We start from the raw sequence: 15931 nt of genomic DNA, 5'->3' as shown, positions 1-15931 counted from the left end.
GGCTTTCCTCCCACATTAAGCTGACACACCGCGATATAACTGTAATACTGTTAAAAGCGGTGTTAAACCCAACTCACTCACTCATACAGACCCTGTAACAAATATATCTGATAAAGCCCATGCCAGTCTTTATGTCTAGCAAGTCTAGATTACTGCAGTATAACGAAGAAAGTCTCCAGGCTCCTTTTTATAATATTTTATAACTATAATTTAACAGCTGTTTTTTTCTGTTAAATATGTTGATTTCAGAGACTAGATGTTAGTCTTCCTTTCTTAGGGACTTAGGGACTGGTTATTTTCTGTAAGGGGTGTGGGAGCTTGTGAGATTAATGGGGAGGTCATGAAAAATGACAAAGCCAAAAAGAGGCAAAATTTATTTATGACATCAAATATAAAGAATGGTCAATTATTATAGGTCGTGGGGATATGAAAAAATGTTACTTTTGCATTTGGGGCGTGAGAAAATGTTGTATGGACTGGGTTGGTAGGGGTGGGGGTCAATCCCACCAACCCTACAATGAATGACCAGGTCAGATCAAATCGATGCTCATGATGTCAATCACTGGATTGTCTGGTCCAGACTCGATTCTTTTACAGACCCCCGTCATATAGCTGGAATATTTCTGAGTTCGGCGTTAAACAACAAACAAACAAACAAACAAACAAACAAAACAGCTCAAATCTGCCAAACACAGCATTGTAGGTTCACTGAAACTCTCAGCACAGAACCGGAGAAATTTGGAAACATTACATATTTGGGAAAGACCTTTGTAGGATCTTTAAAAGTAAATGTATCTCTGTCTTTGTCTTTGATGAAGATTGGGATGCCTGTTCCAGGATATCAACTCCGAGCTGTGTCGTGCATGGATCGGCAGTCCGGGGGGACTGTCAACATGAGGTCATGTGATCTACTGGAGCGACCTCGCGCTAACCAAACCTGCAACATGGGGTCGTGTGCCGAAGACAGGACGAACGGATACAGGTGATTGCAGAAACTTCAATATAATATCAGTTGTATTAAATAGGATGTAGGTATTGTATATGACTACACTCTCGTAGGCTCCTTTTGGTAGTCACTCAGGAGATATTTCAGGTAACTGATTTACCTTAACGCAGGCAACCACGTGCACGGTGATGGCGAAATGGTTATGACAGACATCATAAGAGACTGCAAATGTTTTGCCGATTTTTCGCTTTGTACGAAACGAGCTTAATGCTAAGGTGATCGTAAGTCCCATACCTTAGCATAGACTTACGACAGTCGTAGCACTAATGTTGTTTTATGCACCCTGGGAATTAGCTGGAAATGTGGCGAGTCAGCGTTGCGAGTAAGGTCCGTTCAGATGTATTTCATAGGTCCAAAACATGCTTACTGAGATCGTTCTCTTATACATAAACCATGTTGAGTTGGTCCTGAGATGAATTATATCATAATATTAAAGAAAATAAACCCTGTTTAGACAAGAATTTGTTCTGCTGAAAGGTTCATGGTATTGAGGTGGTCACAGGTGGCCCAGTCGTCTAAGTTGCTGCAATTCACTGAACAGAGTTGTGTTGTTTGGGCATACCAGAAATCTAAGATTGTGGGTTCGAATCCCGGTTCGACCCGATTATCTTTCTAGGTTTGTCAGCACCATACCCGTGCTCGTGGGTTTCACCGAAGTGGTAAACGTCTGAGACCTGCATCACTTTGGGCTTTCTTCCCACATTAAGCTGACACGCCGTGATATAACTGGAATACTGTTCCAAGCGGCATTAAACACAACTCACTCACTCACTCACTCACTCACTCACTCACTCACTCACTCACTCACTCACTCACTCACTCACTCACTCACTCACTCACTCACTCACTCACTCATGGTCTTGAGCTGGCAGCCTTCATAGTTTCATTTGACACAAACACTCTCTGTTGACACTTCTGTATAAGGATCTATTAAGCAACTCGTCAGTCTTTGTTTCTCTCTTTCTGATGTTTGTTGACAGTTTCAGTGACTGTACAGCTGTGTGACTGTACAGCTGTGTGACTGTTGCAGCTGTGTGAGTGTACAGCTGTGTGAGTGTACAGCTGTGTGACTGTTACAGCTGTGTGACTGTACAGCTGTGTGACTGTACAGCTGTGTGTCTGTTTCAGCTGGGTGTTGGGCCACTGGGACGAGTGCTCCGTCAGCTGTGGTGTGGGGGAGCAGACCCAGCTCGCCTACTGTCAGGAGAAGGGCACCATGGGACAAACAATCTTCGTGTCTGATGACATCTGTCTGAGATACCTCGGGGAGAAGCCGGAGTACAAGCGTGTGTGTGAAGGAGAGAGTGGATGTCCAAGATGGGCCACTGGTGCATGGAATGAGGTGAGATCATCACTAGGTTATATGCTACTCAACATGTGCTAAGGGCCACAATAGTCATCAGTCAAGTGTGTGGTCCTTAGCAAATGTTGAGTAGTGTATTATATTTGCTTGTTGTTTAACACCACACCAATCAATACTCCCTCAATCTCAATAAAATCAGATCTTAGTTCTCGCTACTGCTAAAAACAGATCTGAGGACATCCCATTACGGGTCACGTCAGACCGACCTTTCGCGAACTTTGACCGACCAGTGGATTGACTGACAAGAAGTTGACATTAGCCAATCAGAAGGCAGCTTTCTCATGCTTTACGGCACTAGTTTCAAACTGGTGACTACACTTCGAAATATATTTTGACAAATTCTCAATGAAAACATTGAAAACTGAATAAAGGAATATACTGGCCTAGATTGTATGGATTCAGTCCTAAAGACCGTAACTGTTGTTTGGAATACCCGATCTGTTAAGCGACGCTCTGATTGGTCAGATGAAAGGTCGTTCTGACATGACCTGTAATGGGATGTCCTCAGATCTTTGTTTGGCGATAGCGATACCGAAGATTGATACTCACGTTTTATAATACTCCTTGATAATATAGGGATTGATATTATCAGTGTCACAGGTCATCAGTGTACGATGACCTAGAATCAACCTAGTAACGGAGCCTGATGCATTTATTCCCCACTTAGAGTAAGCATTTGCCGTGTTCATATCCTATTCTAATATCTATTTATAACCATATATATATGTTATCAATATTTCTGTGTTTTGTTCCAGTGTGGTGTGACCTGCGGCTATGGATACCAGACACGGCGTGTGTATTGTCAGAGAGACTCCGATGGGGAGGACCCAACCACAGTGCCAAACTGGGAGTGCAAACTCGCCGACAAGCCGAAGGACAGGAAACGGTGTTTGCTGAGTTCATGTCACGGCGGCAGGGATGGTACACTGAAGGAATTGGAGGTGAGTCAGACACAGTGCCAGTCAGACCTTTGTGGTCATCAGGCTTAGGGTTGGTGAGGGGACACAAAGTGCCAGTCAGACCTTTGTGGTCATCAGGCTTAGGGTTTGTGAGGGGACACACAGTGCCAGTCAGACCTTTGTGGTCATCAGGCTTAGGGTTTGTGAGTGGACACACCGTGCCAGTCAGACCTTTGTGGTCATCAGGCTTATGGTTTGTGAGGTGACACACAGTGCTAGTCAGACCTTTGTGGTCATCAGGCTTAGGGTTTGTGAGGTGACACACAGTGCCAGTCAGACCTTTGTGGTCATCTGGCTTAGGGTTGGTGAGGGGACAAAGTGTCAATCAGACCTTTGTGGTCATCAGGCTTAGGGTTTGTGAGGGGACACACAGTGCCAGTCAGACCTTTGTGGTCATCTGGCTTAGGGTTGGTGAGGGGACACACAGTGCCAGTCAGACCTTTGTGGTCATCAGGCTTAGGGTTTGTGAGGGGACACACAGTGCCAGTCAGACCTTTGTGGTCATCTGGCTTAGGGTTTGTGAGGGGACACACCGTGCCAGTCAGACCTTTGTGGTCATCAGGCTTAGGGTTTGTGAGGGGACACACCGTGCCAGTCAGACCTTGGTGGTCAACAGGTAGACTAACATCTAGTCTCTGAAATGCACATATCTTACTGAAAAAACAGTTGTTAAATTATCTTAATAACGATATAATAAAAAGGAGCCCAGAGACTTTTTCATTTTCAGATACTGCTGCAATCTAGAGTTGCCAAACATTATAGACTTGCATCAGATCCCACACGACATCACTGTTATAGATAGCCACTGATAGAAGCAGCTGTAAAATATCTACTATCTGTCAGTTGTGATGACACATGAATGATCATTGTGTGTCTGTGCCTGCCTGCAGGAGGGGTGTACTATAGTGCTGTATAACATGGAGGGATGTACTATAGTGCTGTATAACATGGAGGGCTGTACCAAAGTGCTGTATGACATGGCGGGATGTACTATAGTGCTGTATGACATAGAGGGATGTACTATAGTGCCATATGACATTGAGGGATGTACTATAGTGCTATATAACCTGGAGGGATGTACTATAGTGCTGTATAACCTGGAGGGATGCACTATAGTGCTGTATCACATAGAAAGACGTACTGTAGTACTGTATGACATGGAGGGATGTACTATAGTGCTGTATGACATGGAGGGATGTACTATAGTGCTGTATGACATGGAGGGATGTACTAAAGTGCTGTATCACATTGAAGGACGTACTATTGTGCTGTATCACATGGAGGGATGTACTCTAGTGCTGTATCACATAGAGGGATGTACTATAGTGCTGTATGACATAGAGGGATGTACTATAGTGCTGTATGACATGGAGGGATGTACTATAGTGCTGTATGACATGGGGGGATGTACTATAGTGCTGTATGACATGGAGGGATGAACTATAGTGCTGTATGACATGGAGGGCTGTACTATATTGCTGTATGACATGGAGGGCTGTACTATAGTGCTATATCACATTGAGGGATGTACTATAGTGCTGTATCCCATGGAGGGATGTACTATAGTGCTGTATCACATGGAGGGCTGTACTCTAGTGCTGTATTACATGGAGGGCTGTACTATAGTGTTGTATGACATGGAGGGATGTACTCTAGTGCTGTATCACATGGAGGGATGTACCATAGTGCTGTATCACATGGAGGGATGTACTATAGTGCTGTATCACATAGAGGGATGTACTTTAGTGCTGTATCTCATGGAGGGATATACTATAGTGCTGTATCACATAGAGGGCCGTACTTTAGTGCTGTATCACATGGAGGGCTGTACTATAGTGCTGTTTCACATGGAGGGGTGTACTATAGTGCTGTATGACATGGAGGGATGTACTCTAGTGCTGTATCACATGGAGGGATGTACCACAGTGCTGTATCACATGGAGGGATGTACTATAGTGCTGTATCATATAGAGGGATGTACTTTAGTGCTGTATCACATGGAGGGATGTACTATAGTGTTGTATCACATAGAGGGATGTACTTTAGTGCTGTATCACATGGAGGGATGTACTATAGTGCTGTATCACATGGAGGGATGTACTTTGGTGCTGTATGACATAGAGGGCTGTACTCTAGTGCTATATCACATGGAGGGATGTACTATAGTGCTGTATGACATGGAGGGATGTACTATAGTGCTGTATGACATGGAGGGATGTACTCTAGTGCTGTATCACATGGAGGGATGTACCATAGTGCTGTATGACATGGAGGGATGTACTATAGTGCTGTATCACATAGAGGGCTGTACTTTAGTGCTGTATGACATGGAGGGATGTACTATAGTGCTCTATGACATGGAGGGGTGTACTATAGTGCTGTATGACATGGAGGGGTGTACTAGAGTGTTGTATGACATGGAGGGATGTACTCTAGTGCTATATCACATTGAGGGATGTACTATAGTGCTGTATCCCATGGAGGGATGTACTATAGTGCTGTATCCCATGGAGGGATGTACTATAGTGCTGTATCACATAGAGGGATGTACTATAGTGCTGTATCACATAGAGGGCTGTACTTTAGTGCTGTATCACATGGAGGGGTGTACTATAGTGCTGTATGACATGGAGGGGTGTACTAGAGTGTTGTATGACATGGAGGGATGTACTCTAGTGCTATATCACATTGAGGGATGTACTATAGTGCTGTATCCCATGGAGGGATGTACTATAGTGCTGTATCACATGGAGGGATGTACTATAGTGCTGTATCACATAGAGGGCTGTACTTTAGTGCTGTATCACATGGAGGGATGTACTATAGTGCTGTATGACATGGAGGGGTGTACTATAGTGCTGTATGACATGGAGGGGTGTACTAGAGTGTTGTATGACATGGAGGGATGTACTCTAGTGCTATATCACATTGAGGGATGTACTATAGTGCTGTATCCCATGGAGGGATGTACTATAGTGCTGTATCACATAGAGGGATGTACTATAGTGTTGTATCACATGGAGGGCTGTACTTTAGTGCTGTATCACATGGAGGGGTGTACTATAGTGCTGTATCACATGGAGGGATGTACTATAGTGCTGTATCACATAGAGGGCTGTACTTTAGTGCTGTATCACATGGTGGGATGTACTATAGTGCTGTATGACATGGAGGGATGTACTATAGTGCTGTATGACATGGAGGGGTGTACTATAGTGCTGTTTCACATGGAGGGGTGTACTATAGTGCTGTATGACATGGAGGGGTGTACTAGAGTGTTGTATGACATGGAGGGATGTACTCTAGTGCTGTATCACATGGAGGGATGTACCATAGTGCTGTATCACATGGAGGGATGTACTATAGTGCTGTATCACATGGAGGGCTGTACTATAGTGCTGTATCACATGGAGGGCTGTACTATAGTGCTGTATGACATGGAGGGCTGTACTATAGTGCTATATCACATGGAGGGATGTACTATAGTGCTGTATCACATGGAGGGATGTACTATAGTGCTGTATCACATGGAGGATGTACTCTAGTGCTGTATCACATGGAGGGCTGTACTATAGTGCTGTATCACATGGAGGGTGTACTATAGTGCTGTGGTTATAACATAGCACACCAACATAGACCAGACTTAAGCACTGCATACATGTGGCAGTCATTAAGTATGGAATCACCCTCACAGGAGGAAGTAATTCCACCATCTAATTATGACATCTTACAACATACCCACTTTTTTATAAACTGCTAGATTTGTTTTTATTCAAAGTGAATTAACACATGACAACATGACTTATACTTGGGACCTTTTTCCAAAGATGTATCTGCTCAATGCTGACAAAGACCACTGTTCCCAGCATGTACTAAATCTACTAAGTCTGAGTCTGGTTGTGGCCCAGAATACTTTGCTGGGACTGTGTAGTCTCCTTCTCGACATTACCTGTACTTTATTAGCCATGTGATATTTGCCTTCCTCCCTTATTGCAGTGTCTGCTCCAACACAGGGGCATAATGCAGCTTTTAGTGAACAGGGAGAACTAAATGGGTGGTGGTAGATTACAAGTCCTTTCTCAACTGTAGTAAGACATTGGGAGTATTTGGTGGAAGGAGGTACCGTCATTGTCTGGGCGTGGGATATTAGTGTGTTCGATCAGATTGTTGATGATTGTTTTTATTGGAGGGAATAATGTAGGAAGGAGTCTCTGATTAACTCCTGCTTCACATTTTGCCTTGGTTAGGGCAACCTAACCCCAACCCTTACCCAGCGTAAATAATTTTTTTATGCTTCTTGCCAGGATTATGATTTTTATCACCTCAGCATATAATGCAAGGGGATATAGTCATCATCTGGTCTGTCTGTCCATCCATCCATATTTTTCATTTCCGGAGCATAATTTGAAAACCGATTAAGATTTTTCATCCAAACTTAGTACATGTATCAGGCTAAAACAAAAGATAGCCTTGGTTCTCAGACACCACCACATCATCATAAAGTTCACTGCACATTTCGTTTTTATTTCCATTTTAAAACAAAACAAAACCCAAAACAATCCTTAAATATTCCAAGTCCAACTGTATATGTTGGGAGGCCCTTTCCCAGGTTGATTGTACACAATTGTTTATTGATTACACAACTGTTTATTGGTTACATACTAGTTTGAACAACACAAAAAATAAAAGACACCGCCTGCCCGCACTATATTTTCAAAAACCTTACCTGCCTTTTGCTATTGTAGGGGTCAGGGGGATTTGTCATCTCCTGATGACTCTTGTGTTAGATTTCAAGGCAGGAGTTACAGGCGGAAGTTTTACCGCAATGTAGGCCCACAAGAACAATAAAGAAAGGAATAAACTTCAGTTTCAATTTGAGATTTTCATGACCCCTATTTTGCTTCAGTGTTCTCCCGAGTTATGTGATACTGGACTCTTGGTTAATCTTTGGCGCGATGCTAACACAGCAGTATAGAGACGCTCACTGAAGTCAGTGGCTGTCGATGCTAACACAGCAGTATAGAGACGCTCACTGAAGTCAGTGGCTGTCGATGCTAACACAGCAGTATAGAGACGCTCACTGAAGTCAGTGGCTGTCGCATTGATGGAAGCAGGACGACCCACCGGGGAAGCCTTGACCCTGGCCATCTATGTTCTAGTTATAGGCTGCCATTAGTGCCCTGTTAGGCATCCTAATAGCTGTTTTGAAGTTTACCATGACCTTTACTGATGATATTAAGGCATATTTAATAAATAATCCTTAGAAATTGTTTGAAAGGTTAGTTGACCAATTTGTCTCAGCATCATTATCCAAATAAATATTGGTTCAATTATAACAAAGTTCATGTCTGAACGTTTATCTTTACTTGTCATATAGTCCAGCTATCTGATTGGCGGGTCACTGTCTTGTAAAAACCCATACAAGTTGGTCGGCCTGTATGGATATCATGATGTCATAGTGTTTTATATGACATAATCAGTTTGTCACATCCAAATTCACCCTGTTCACATTTTGTGTTGCCATATTGAACCCACTGGTGGTCGTAAGGCAGATCTGATATTGTCTCACAAACATATTTCATTAAAATCAGTTGGGGGCACGGGTGGCCCTGTCGTCTGAGGTGCCGCGATTCACTGTGCAGAGTTGCGTCCCTTGGGCACGCCAGAAACCTATGATTGTGGGTTCGAATCCCGGTTAGCCCCGATTATGTTTCTAGGTTTGTCAGCACCATACCCGTGCTCGTGGGTTTCACCAAAGTGGTAAACCTCTGAGACCTGCATCACTTTGGGCTTTCCTCCCAGATTAAGCTGACTAGCTGTGATATAACTGGAATACTGTTAAAAGCAGCGTTAACTCACTCACTCACTCACTCACTCACTCACTCACACTAGTTCACAGATTGTGAATCATCTTTTAAAATAATTTATTTGCAAAAACTGTAAGTGACATGAATAAATGAATACTCCGTAAATGAAAAATCATAAGAATCTGTAGATTCCGGAAGTAGAATCAATGACCCACGAAGATTCAAGTGATTTCTCCCACTTAAACCATGTTATGGTTGATATATAATTTCTCTATATTTGCATAATGACCTGTGATCAACTCTGTTTTAATTGTTTAATTCAGCTAAAGAATGACCAGTATATTCCCGCAACAACAATAGCATGACATAATCACAATGGTTTAAACTCTCTTCACGCCTATATCGGGGCGGTCGGGTAGCCTAGTGGTTAAAGCGTTCGCTCGTCACGCCGAAGACCCGGGTTCGATTCCCGACATGGGTACAATGTGTGAAGCCCATTTCTGGTGTCCCCCGCCGTGATATTGCTGGAATATTGCTAAAAGCGGCGTAAAACCATACTCACTCACTCACTCACGCCTATATCAAACCAACACAAGGATGTGCACAACACGGGGCTGGCAGGGAACATCTATTTCTGGGCATCTGGTTCAGAAACATCTGTTTGTCTTGCTGTGCATTTAGCGAAATAATCATTTTACTTTTGGATTTTTACATCATTCAACTCCAGATCGAGTTGCCTGGCTTTGCCGTTATACCCACTGACCTTTTTTCTTTCTCAGACATAAAACCCTGGTTATGCACAACACATATTTAGAGTTGGTAATTTGCAGAGTGTTGAGCCATGTTGGTAACCGAGGAGATGGTATTCACAGGCCTTGGGAGAAGCTGCTTGCTGCTTCACTTGCAACATTAAAGGTGTACTGTAACTGTTTTAATCAAACTTAGTCAAGCTTGAAGCTGTTTTTGGGCAGATTAAAGAGATTACCTGCCTGGCAAAGGAGATATAAACTTGAAAATTTGACCCAAAATTTACAAACGTTACGAGGCTGAAAACAGTCACCGAAACACTGCAAACTTTAGGTCCAAAACTATGATACCCTTATTAATACATCACCATTGAATGACATGCTTTGTCACACATATATATGGACTTTAATTTCCTAAACTCTTTGTTATATACTTTTGATAGGGATAATCAGATATGTCATTCTATTTAAATGTACACTTTACACATGAGAGGTAGTTTTGTGTGTCATGGGAAGCTAACATGTCCCTTTCAAAAGGGGAGTAGTATATGTCTCTGTTTCTAAATGGGATAAGGTATCCAGTCTCTATCAATTCCAGATCAGACTGTGCACAGTGCATTAATTTGTTGGTACATAGATAGCAGCTTCTGTTAATTTTAGCTGCAGCATGTACAATCTGCTATAGCCATCATCCTGTACAACGCTCCGTAGATTGATGCTTATGATATCAATCACTGGTGTGTCTTGTACATACTCAATTATTTACAGATTGACGACATATAGCTGTTATATTGCTGAGCGTAGCATTAAACAACAAAGAGTTTACTAGACAACTAGAAGTATTACTTGACACCTATATGCATCGCTTGACAACTAGAAGTATAACTTGGCAACTAGAAGTATTACTTGACAACTAGAAGTTTACTTGACAACTAGAAGTATTACTTGACAACTAGAAGTTTACTTGACAACTAGAAGTATTACTTGGCAACTAGAAGTATTACTTGGCAACTAGAAGTTTACTTGACAACTAGAAGTTTACTTGACAACTAGAAGTTTACTTGGCAACAAGAAGAATTAATTGACAACTAGAAGTTTACTTGACAACTAGAAGTATTACTTGGCAACTAGAAGTTTACTTGACAACTAGACGTTTACTTGACAACTAGAAGTTTACTTGGCAACTAGAAGTATAACTTGACAACTAGAAGTTGACTTGACAACTAGAAGTATTACTTGACAACTAGAAGTTTACTTGACAACTAGAAGTATTACTTGGCAACTAGAAGAATTAATTGACAACTAGAAGTTTACTTGACAACTAGAAGTTTACTTGACAACTAGAAGAATTAATTGACAACTAGAAGTTTACTTGACAACTAGAAGTATTACTTGACAACTAGAAGTTTACTTGACAACTAGAAGTATTACTTGACAACTAGAAGTATAACTTGACAACTAGAAGTATTACTTGACAACTAGAAGTATTACCTGACAACTAGAAGTATTACCTGACAACTAGAGGTATTACTTGACAACAAGAAGTTTACTTGACAACTAGAAGTTTACTTGACAACTAGAAGTATAACTTGACAACTAGAAGTATTACCTGGCAACTAGAAGTATTACCTGACAACTAGAAGTATTACTTGACAACTAGAAGTTTACTTGACACCAAAAACTATACTTGACAGCTAGAAGTATAACTTGACAACTAGAAGTATTACTTGACAACTAGAAGTATTACTTGGCAACTAGAAGTATAACTTGACAACTAGAGGTATAACTTGACAACTAGAAGTATAACTTGACAACTAGAAGTATAACTTGACAACTAGAAGTATAACTTGACAACTAGAATTATTACCTGACAACTAGAAGTATAACTTGACAACTAGAAGTTTACTTGACAACTAGAAGTATAACTTGACAACTAGAAGTATAACTTGACAACTAGAAGTATTACCTGACAACTAGAAGTATAACTTGGCAACTAAAAGTATTACTTGACAACTAGAAGTTTACTTGACAACTAGAAGTATTACTTGACAACTAGAAGTATTACTTGACAACCAGAAGTTTACTTGGCAACTAGAAGTATAACTTGGCAACTAAAAGTATTACTTGACAACTAGAAGTTTACTTGACAACTAGAAGTATTACTTGACAACTAGAAGTTTACTTGACACCTAAAACTATACTTGACAACTAGAAGTATAACTTGGCAACTAGAAGTATTACTTGACAACTAGAAGTATTACTTGAAAACTAGAAGTTTACTTGACAACTAGAAGTATTACCTGACAACTAGAAGTATTACTTGACAACTAGAAGTATTACTTGACAACTAGAAGCCTTGCTTGACAACTAAAAGCCTTACTTGACAACTAGAAGTATTACTTGACAACTAGAAGTATTACTTGATGACTATGCAGTTAGTGTTATGACTTTAATGTTCTCTACAGGAGGCTAACAAATGCCCTTCTTTGACCATTGTAAAATGTTTCCAAGTTGGTCACAGAGGACATGACAATGAGGATGCATGGTGAATGTTGCAGAAACAAAAAGGAGAGAACCAGAAAAGGTGTTGCTTTTTCATCCTATGAGAATTGTAACTGTGTTTTTGAAAGCATTGCTGTGCTGAGAGACGAGATAGTGTCAGTTTTATTTTTGAAAAATGATATAGCATTTAGCAAGGAAGCAAACTCATGCATACTCATTTACCTTAAAATAACTTCCCCCGCTAAAGCTTTAAATTAGCTTTCCTATCTTTGTCTGCTGCTTACACAAACATTCAGGTGTAGGCTTAGCCCCAGCGTTACATGTAAACATGGGTATGTTCACAGATGTCTGCCTTCCTCTGGTACACAAACAGGTGTAGCTCCAGCGTTACATGTAAACATGGGTATGTTCACAGATGTCTGCCTACCTCTGGTACACAAACAGGTGTAGCTCCAGCGTTACATGTAAACATGGGTGTGTTCACAGATGTCTGCCTTCCTCTGGTACACAAACAGGTGTGGCCCCAGCGTTACATGTAAACATGGGTATGATCACAGATGTCTGCCTACCTCTAGTACACAAATAGGTGTAGCTCCAGCGTTACATGTAAACATGGGTATGTTCACAGATGTCTGCCTACCTCTGGTACACAAACAGGTGTGGCCCCAGCGTTACATGTAAACATGGGTATGATCACAGATGTCTGCCTACCTCTAGTACACAAACAGGTGTAGCCCCAGCGTTACATGTAAACATGGGTATGTTCACAGATGTCTGCCTACCTCTAGTACACAAACAGGTGTCGCCCCAGCGTTACATGTAAACATGGGTATGTTCACAGATGTCTGCCTACCTCTGGTACACAAACAGGTGTGGCCCCAGCGTTACATGTAAACATGGGTATGATCACAGATGTCTGCCTACCTCTAGTACACAAATAGGTGTAGCTCCAGCGTTACATGTAAACATGGGTATGTTCACAGATGTCTGCCTACCTCTGGTACACAAACAGGTGTGGCCCCAGCGTTACATGTAAACATGGGTATGATCACAGATGTCTGCCTACCTCTAGTACACAAACAGGTGTAGCCCCAGCGTTACATGTAAACATGGGTATGTTCACAGATGTCTGCCTACCTCTAGTACACAAACAGGTGTCGCCCCAGCGTTACATGTAAACATGGGTATGTTCACAGATGTCTGCCTACCTCTGGTACACAAACAGGTGTGGCCCCAGCGTTACATGTAAACATGGGTACATTCACAGATGTCTGCCTACCTCTGGTACACAAACAGGTGTAGCCCCAGCGTTACATGTAAACATGGGTATGTTCACAGATGTCTGCCTACCTCTGGTACACAAACAGGTGTAGCTCCAGCGTTACATGTAAACATGGGTATGTTCACAGATGTCTGCCTACCTCTGGTACACAAACAGGTGTAGCTCCAGCGTTACATGTAAACATGGGTATGTTCACAGATGTCTGCCTACCTCTAGTACACAAACAGGTGTAGCCCCAGCGTTACATGTAAATATGGGTATGATCACAGATGTCTGCCTACCTCTGGTACACAAACAGGTGTAGCCCCAGTGTTACATGTAAACATGGGTATGTTCACAGATGTCTGCCTACCTCTGGTACACAAACAGGTGTAGCCCCAGCGTTACATGTAAACATGGGTATGTTCACAGATGTCTGCCTACCTCTGGTACACAAACAGGTGTAGCCCCAGCGTTACATGTAAACATGGGTATGTTCACAGATGTCTGCCTACCTCTGGTACACAAACAGGTGTAGCCCCAGTGTTACATGTAAACATGGGTATGATCACAGATGTCTGCCTACCTCTGGTACACAAACAGGTGTCGCCCCAGCGTTACATGTAAACATGGGTATGTTCACAGATGTCTGATTCACTTGATGCTTACAGACATCCGTACAGGGAAGCCTGTCCTTTAATCTTGGGGGAACATCAATAATTGTGACTTTTATAGGGATGGTGGGTGAGACATTTGTTTCCCTACCTTATGAGATAATAGTAAGTAAATGACCATTAGCAGAAGAGAGCTTGTTTTTGTAGTGAGTACAAAGAAGCCACTCTTCTACTTTAACCTGTGTTTTGACACAAAATGTTTGAACTGGAACATTTAGTTGATAAAGCACACATCTGATGCATGAACAATTAAATGTGATGTTCCCCTTTGTTGGATTTTATTATTGTCCCACTATTCAGCCAGACACATGTTGCGTATGCATATTATTTTGTAAGACCATCAGACTTGCATCAAATTTGGCATGTTTCGCCATCTCTTTTTGGGTTATGAAACTACTCAAAAGAATTTAAAGAACACCAGATTTATTCATAGGACTGTAGTTAATCTGTCATGGCATGACAGATTAACTATAGTCATTGAAAAATTCTGGTGTTCTTTGACTTCTTTTGAGTAGTATATTTTAACTTACCGTATTCAACGTTATAAGTGCCCAGGGCGCTCCCAAAATTAGAGATAGGGGGCTCTTATTAGAAAAAAAATTTGGTAAAAAACCCCCCAGAATTAAAAGATCGTAAATTTCGTAGTTTATGCTGACAGCCTGAAATGATACAAAACAAAAGTATGTGCGTATCATACACGACAGATATTTTTTCCAGAAATTAATTTCTCATAATTAAGGGTGCATATAACACACGAGTGCATATTATACACGACTAAATAAGTCTTGTGAACATTGATCAATCGGAAGGGGTGCTAACTGGGATTGTTCACTGGCCAATATATTAGCAAACATCGCCGTGGGCGCTTATTAGAGCAGAGCGCTTATTACGTTGAATACGGAACTTATAGTGAGTTTGTCCATTGTCCATCCATTGATGATTCATAGGACTTCAATAGTCCCAAGACACAGGAAGTTGAAACTTCATGTAGTATGATGTGAAGCAACACACTTGGAATCATATTCATTCATGCCAGTAAAAAGAGAAAATATTTTTCTTCTCTCAACCACATGGCCCAGAGAACTGAACTTACAAGGATGCCTAGACTTGGGTTTGTTCATATCCTCTTTTGAAAAGTTGATATTTAATTTGTTATATTTAAGAATCCTTTCTTTCTTAGAAACCAGGGAGCTGAAACTATGACAGGATATTACCCTGTGCACCACTTCATGAAGTTATGTTTAGACGATAATGGCAGGTTTCAATTACATCTTCTCCATCTTCTTCACCGAGCTTTGCTCAGACTGATGTTGCTGTACCAGATAAACTCATGAATGTTTGTTATCATAAATGTGTTGTTTAAATTTAAGGAATATTCATTTAAGCCATACTGTGCTTCCATATCTGACATCATATTACATAGCTAACTACTATGAAGCCGCTCGTCTGAATGAGCTGCAGACTACCATATTTTCTTGAGTGTAGTGAAATAATGTGCATCCCCCTTTAGCGGATTCAGTATCTTGGGAATAAAGCGAATCCAGGTGATAAGAAACTTTGTCAGTACAAATTTGTAATTTGAGATAAAAAAATCACTAAACATGTTGATTTAC

The 15931-nt window shown here is 41.4% G+C and overlaps 1 protein-coding gene across 17 annotated transcripts in view; it reads left to right on the top strand.

Moving 5' to 3' along the window:
• The window catches only part of LOC124132318 (papilin-like), a 169031-nt gene that overhangs the window by 80768 nt on the left and 72332 nt on the right, over positions 1 to 15931 (top strand). For all 17 annotated transcript variants that reach the window (XM_048403199.1, XM_048403208.1, XM_048403201.1 and 14 more), the window contains 3 exons: positions 838 to 982; positions 2135 to 2348; positions 3125 to 3310. In XM_048403199.1, coding sequence (XP_048259156.1) covers positions 838 to 982; positions 2135 to 2348; positions 3125 to 3310 — 545 coding nt within the window. The remainder of the gene's footprint in view (positions 1 to 837; positions 983 to 2134; positions 2349 to 3124; positions 3311 to 15931) is intronic.

The sequence above is a fragment of the Haliotis rufescens genome, unplaced genomic scaffold (assembly GCF_023055435.1).
Source record: "Haliotis rufescens isolate VD_foot unplaced genomic scaffold, xgHalRufe1.0.p SCAF_3, whole genome shotgun sequence".
NCBI classification, from domain to species: domain Eukaryota; kingdom Metazoa; phylum Mollusca; class Gastropoda; order Lepetellida; family Haliotidae; genus Haliotis; species Haliotis rufescens.
This window is presented reverse-complemented; position numbering and strand designations above follow the sequence as displayed.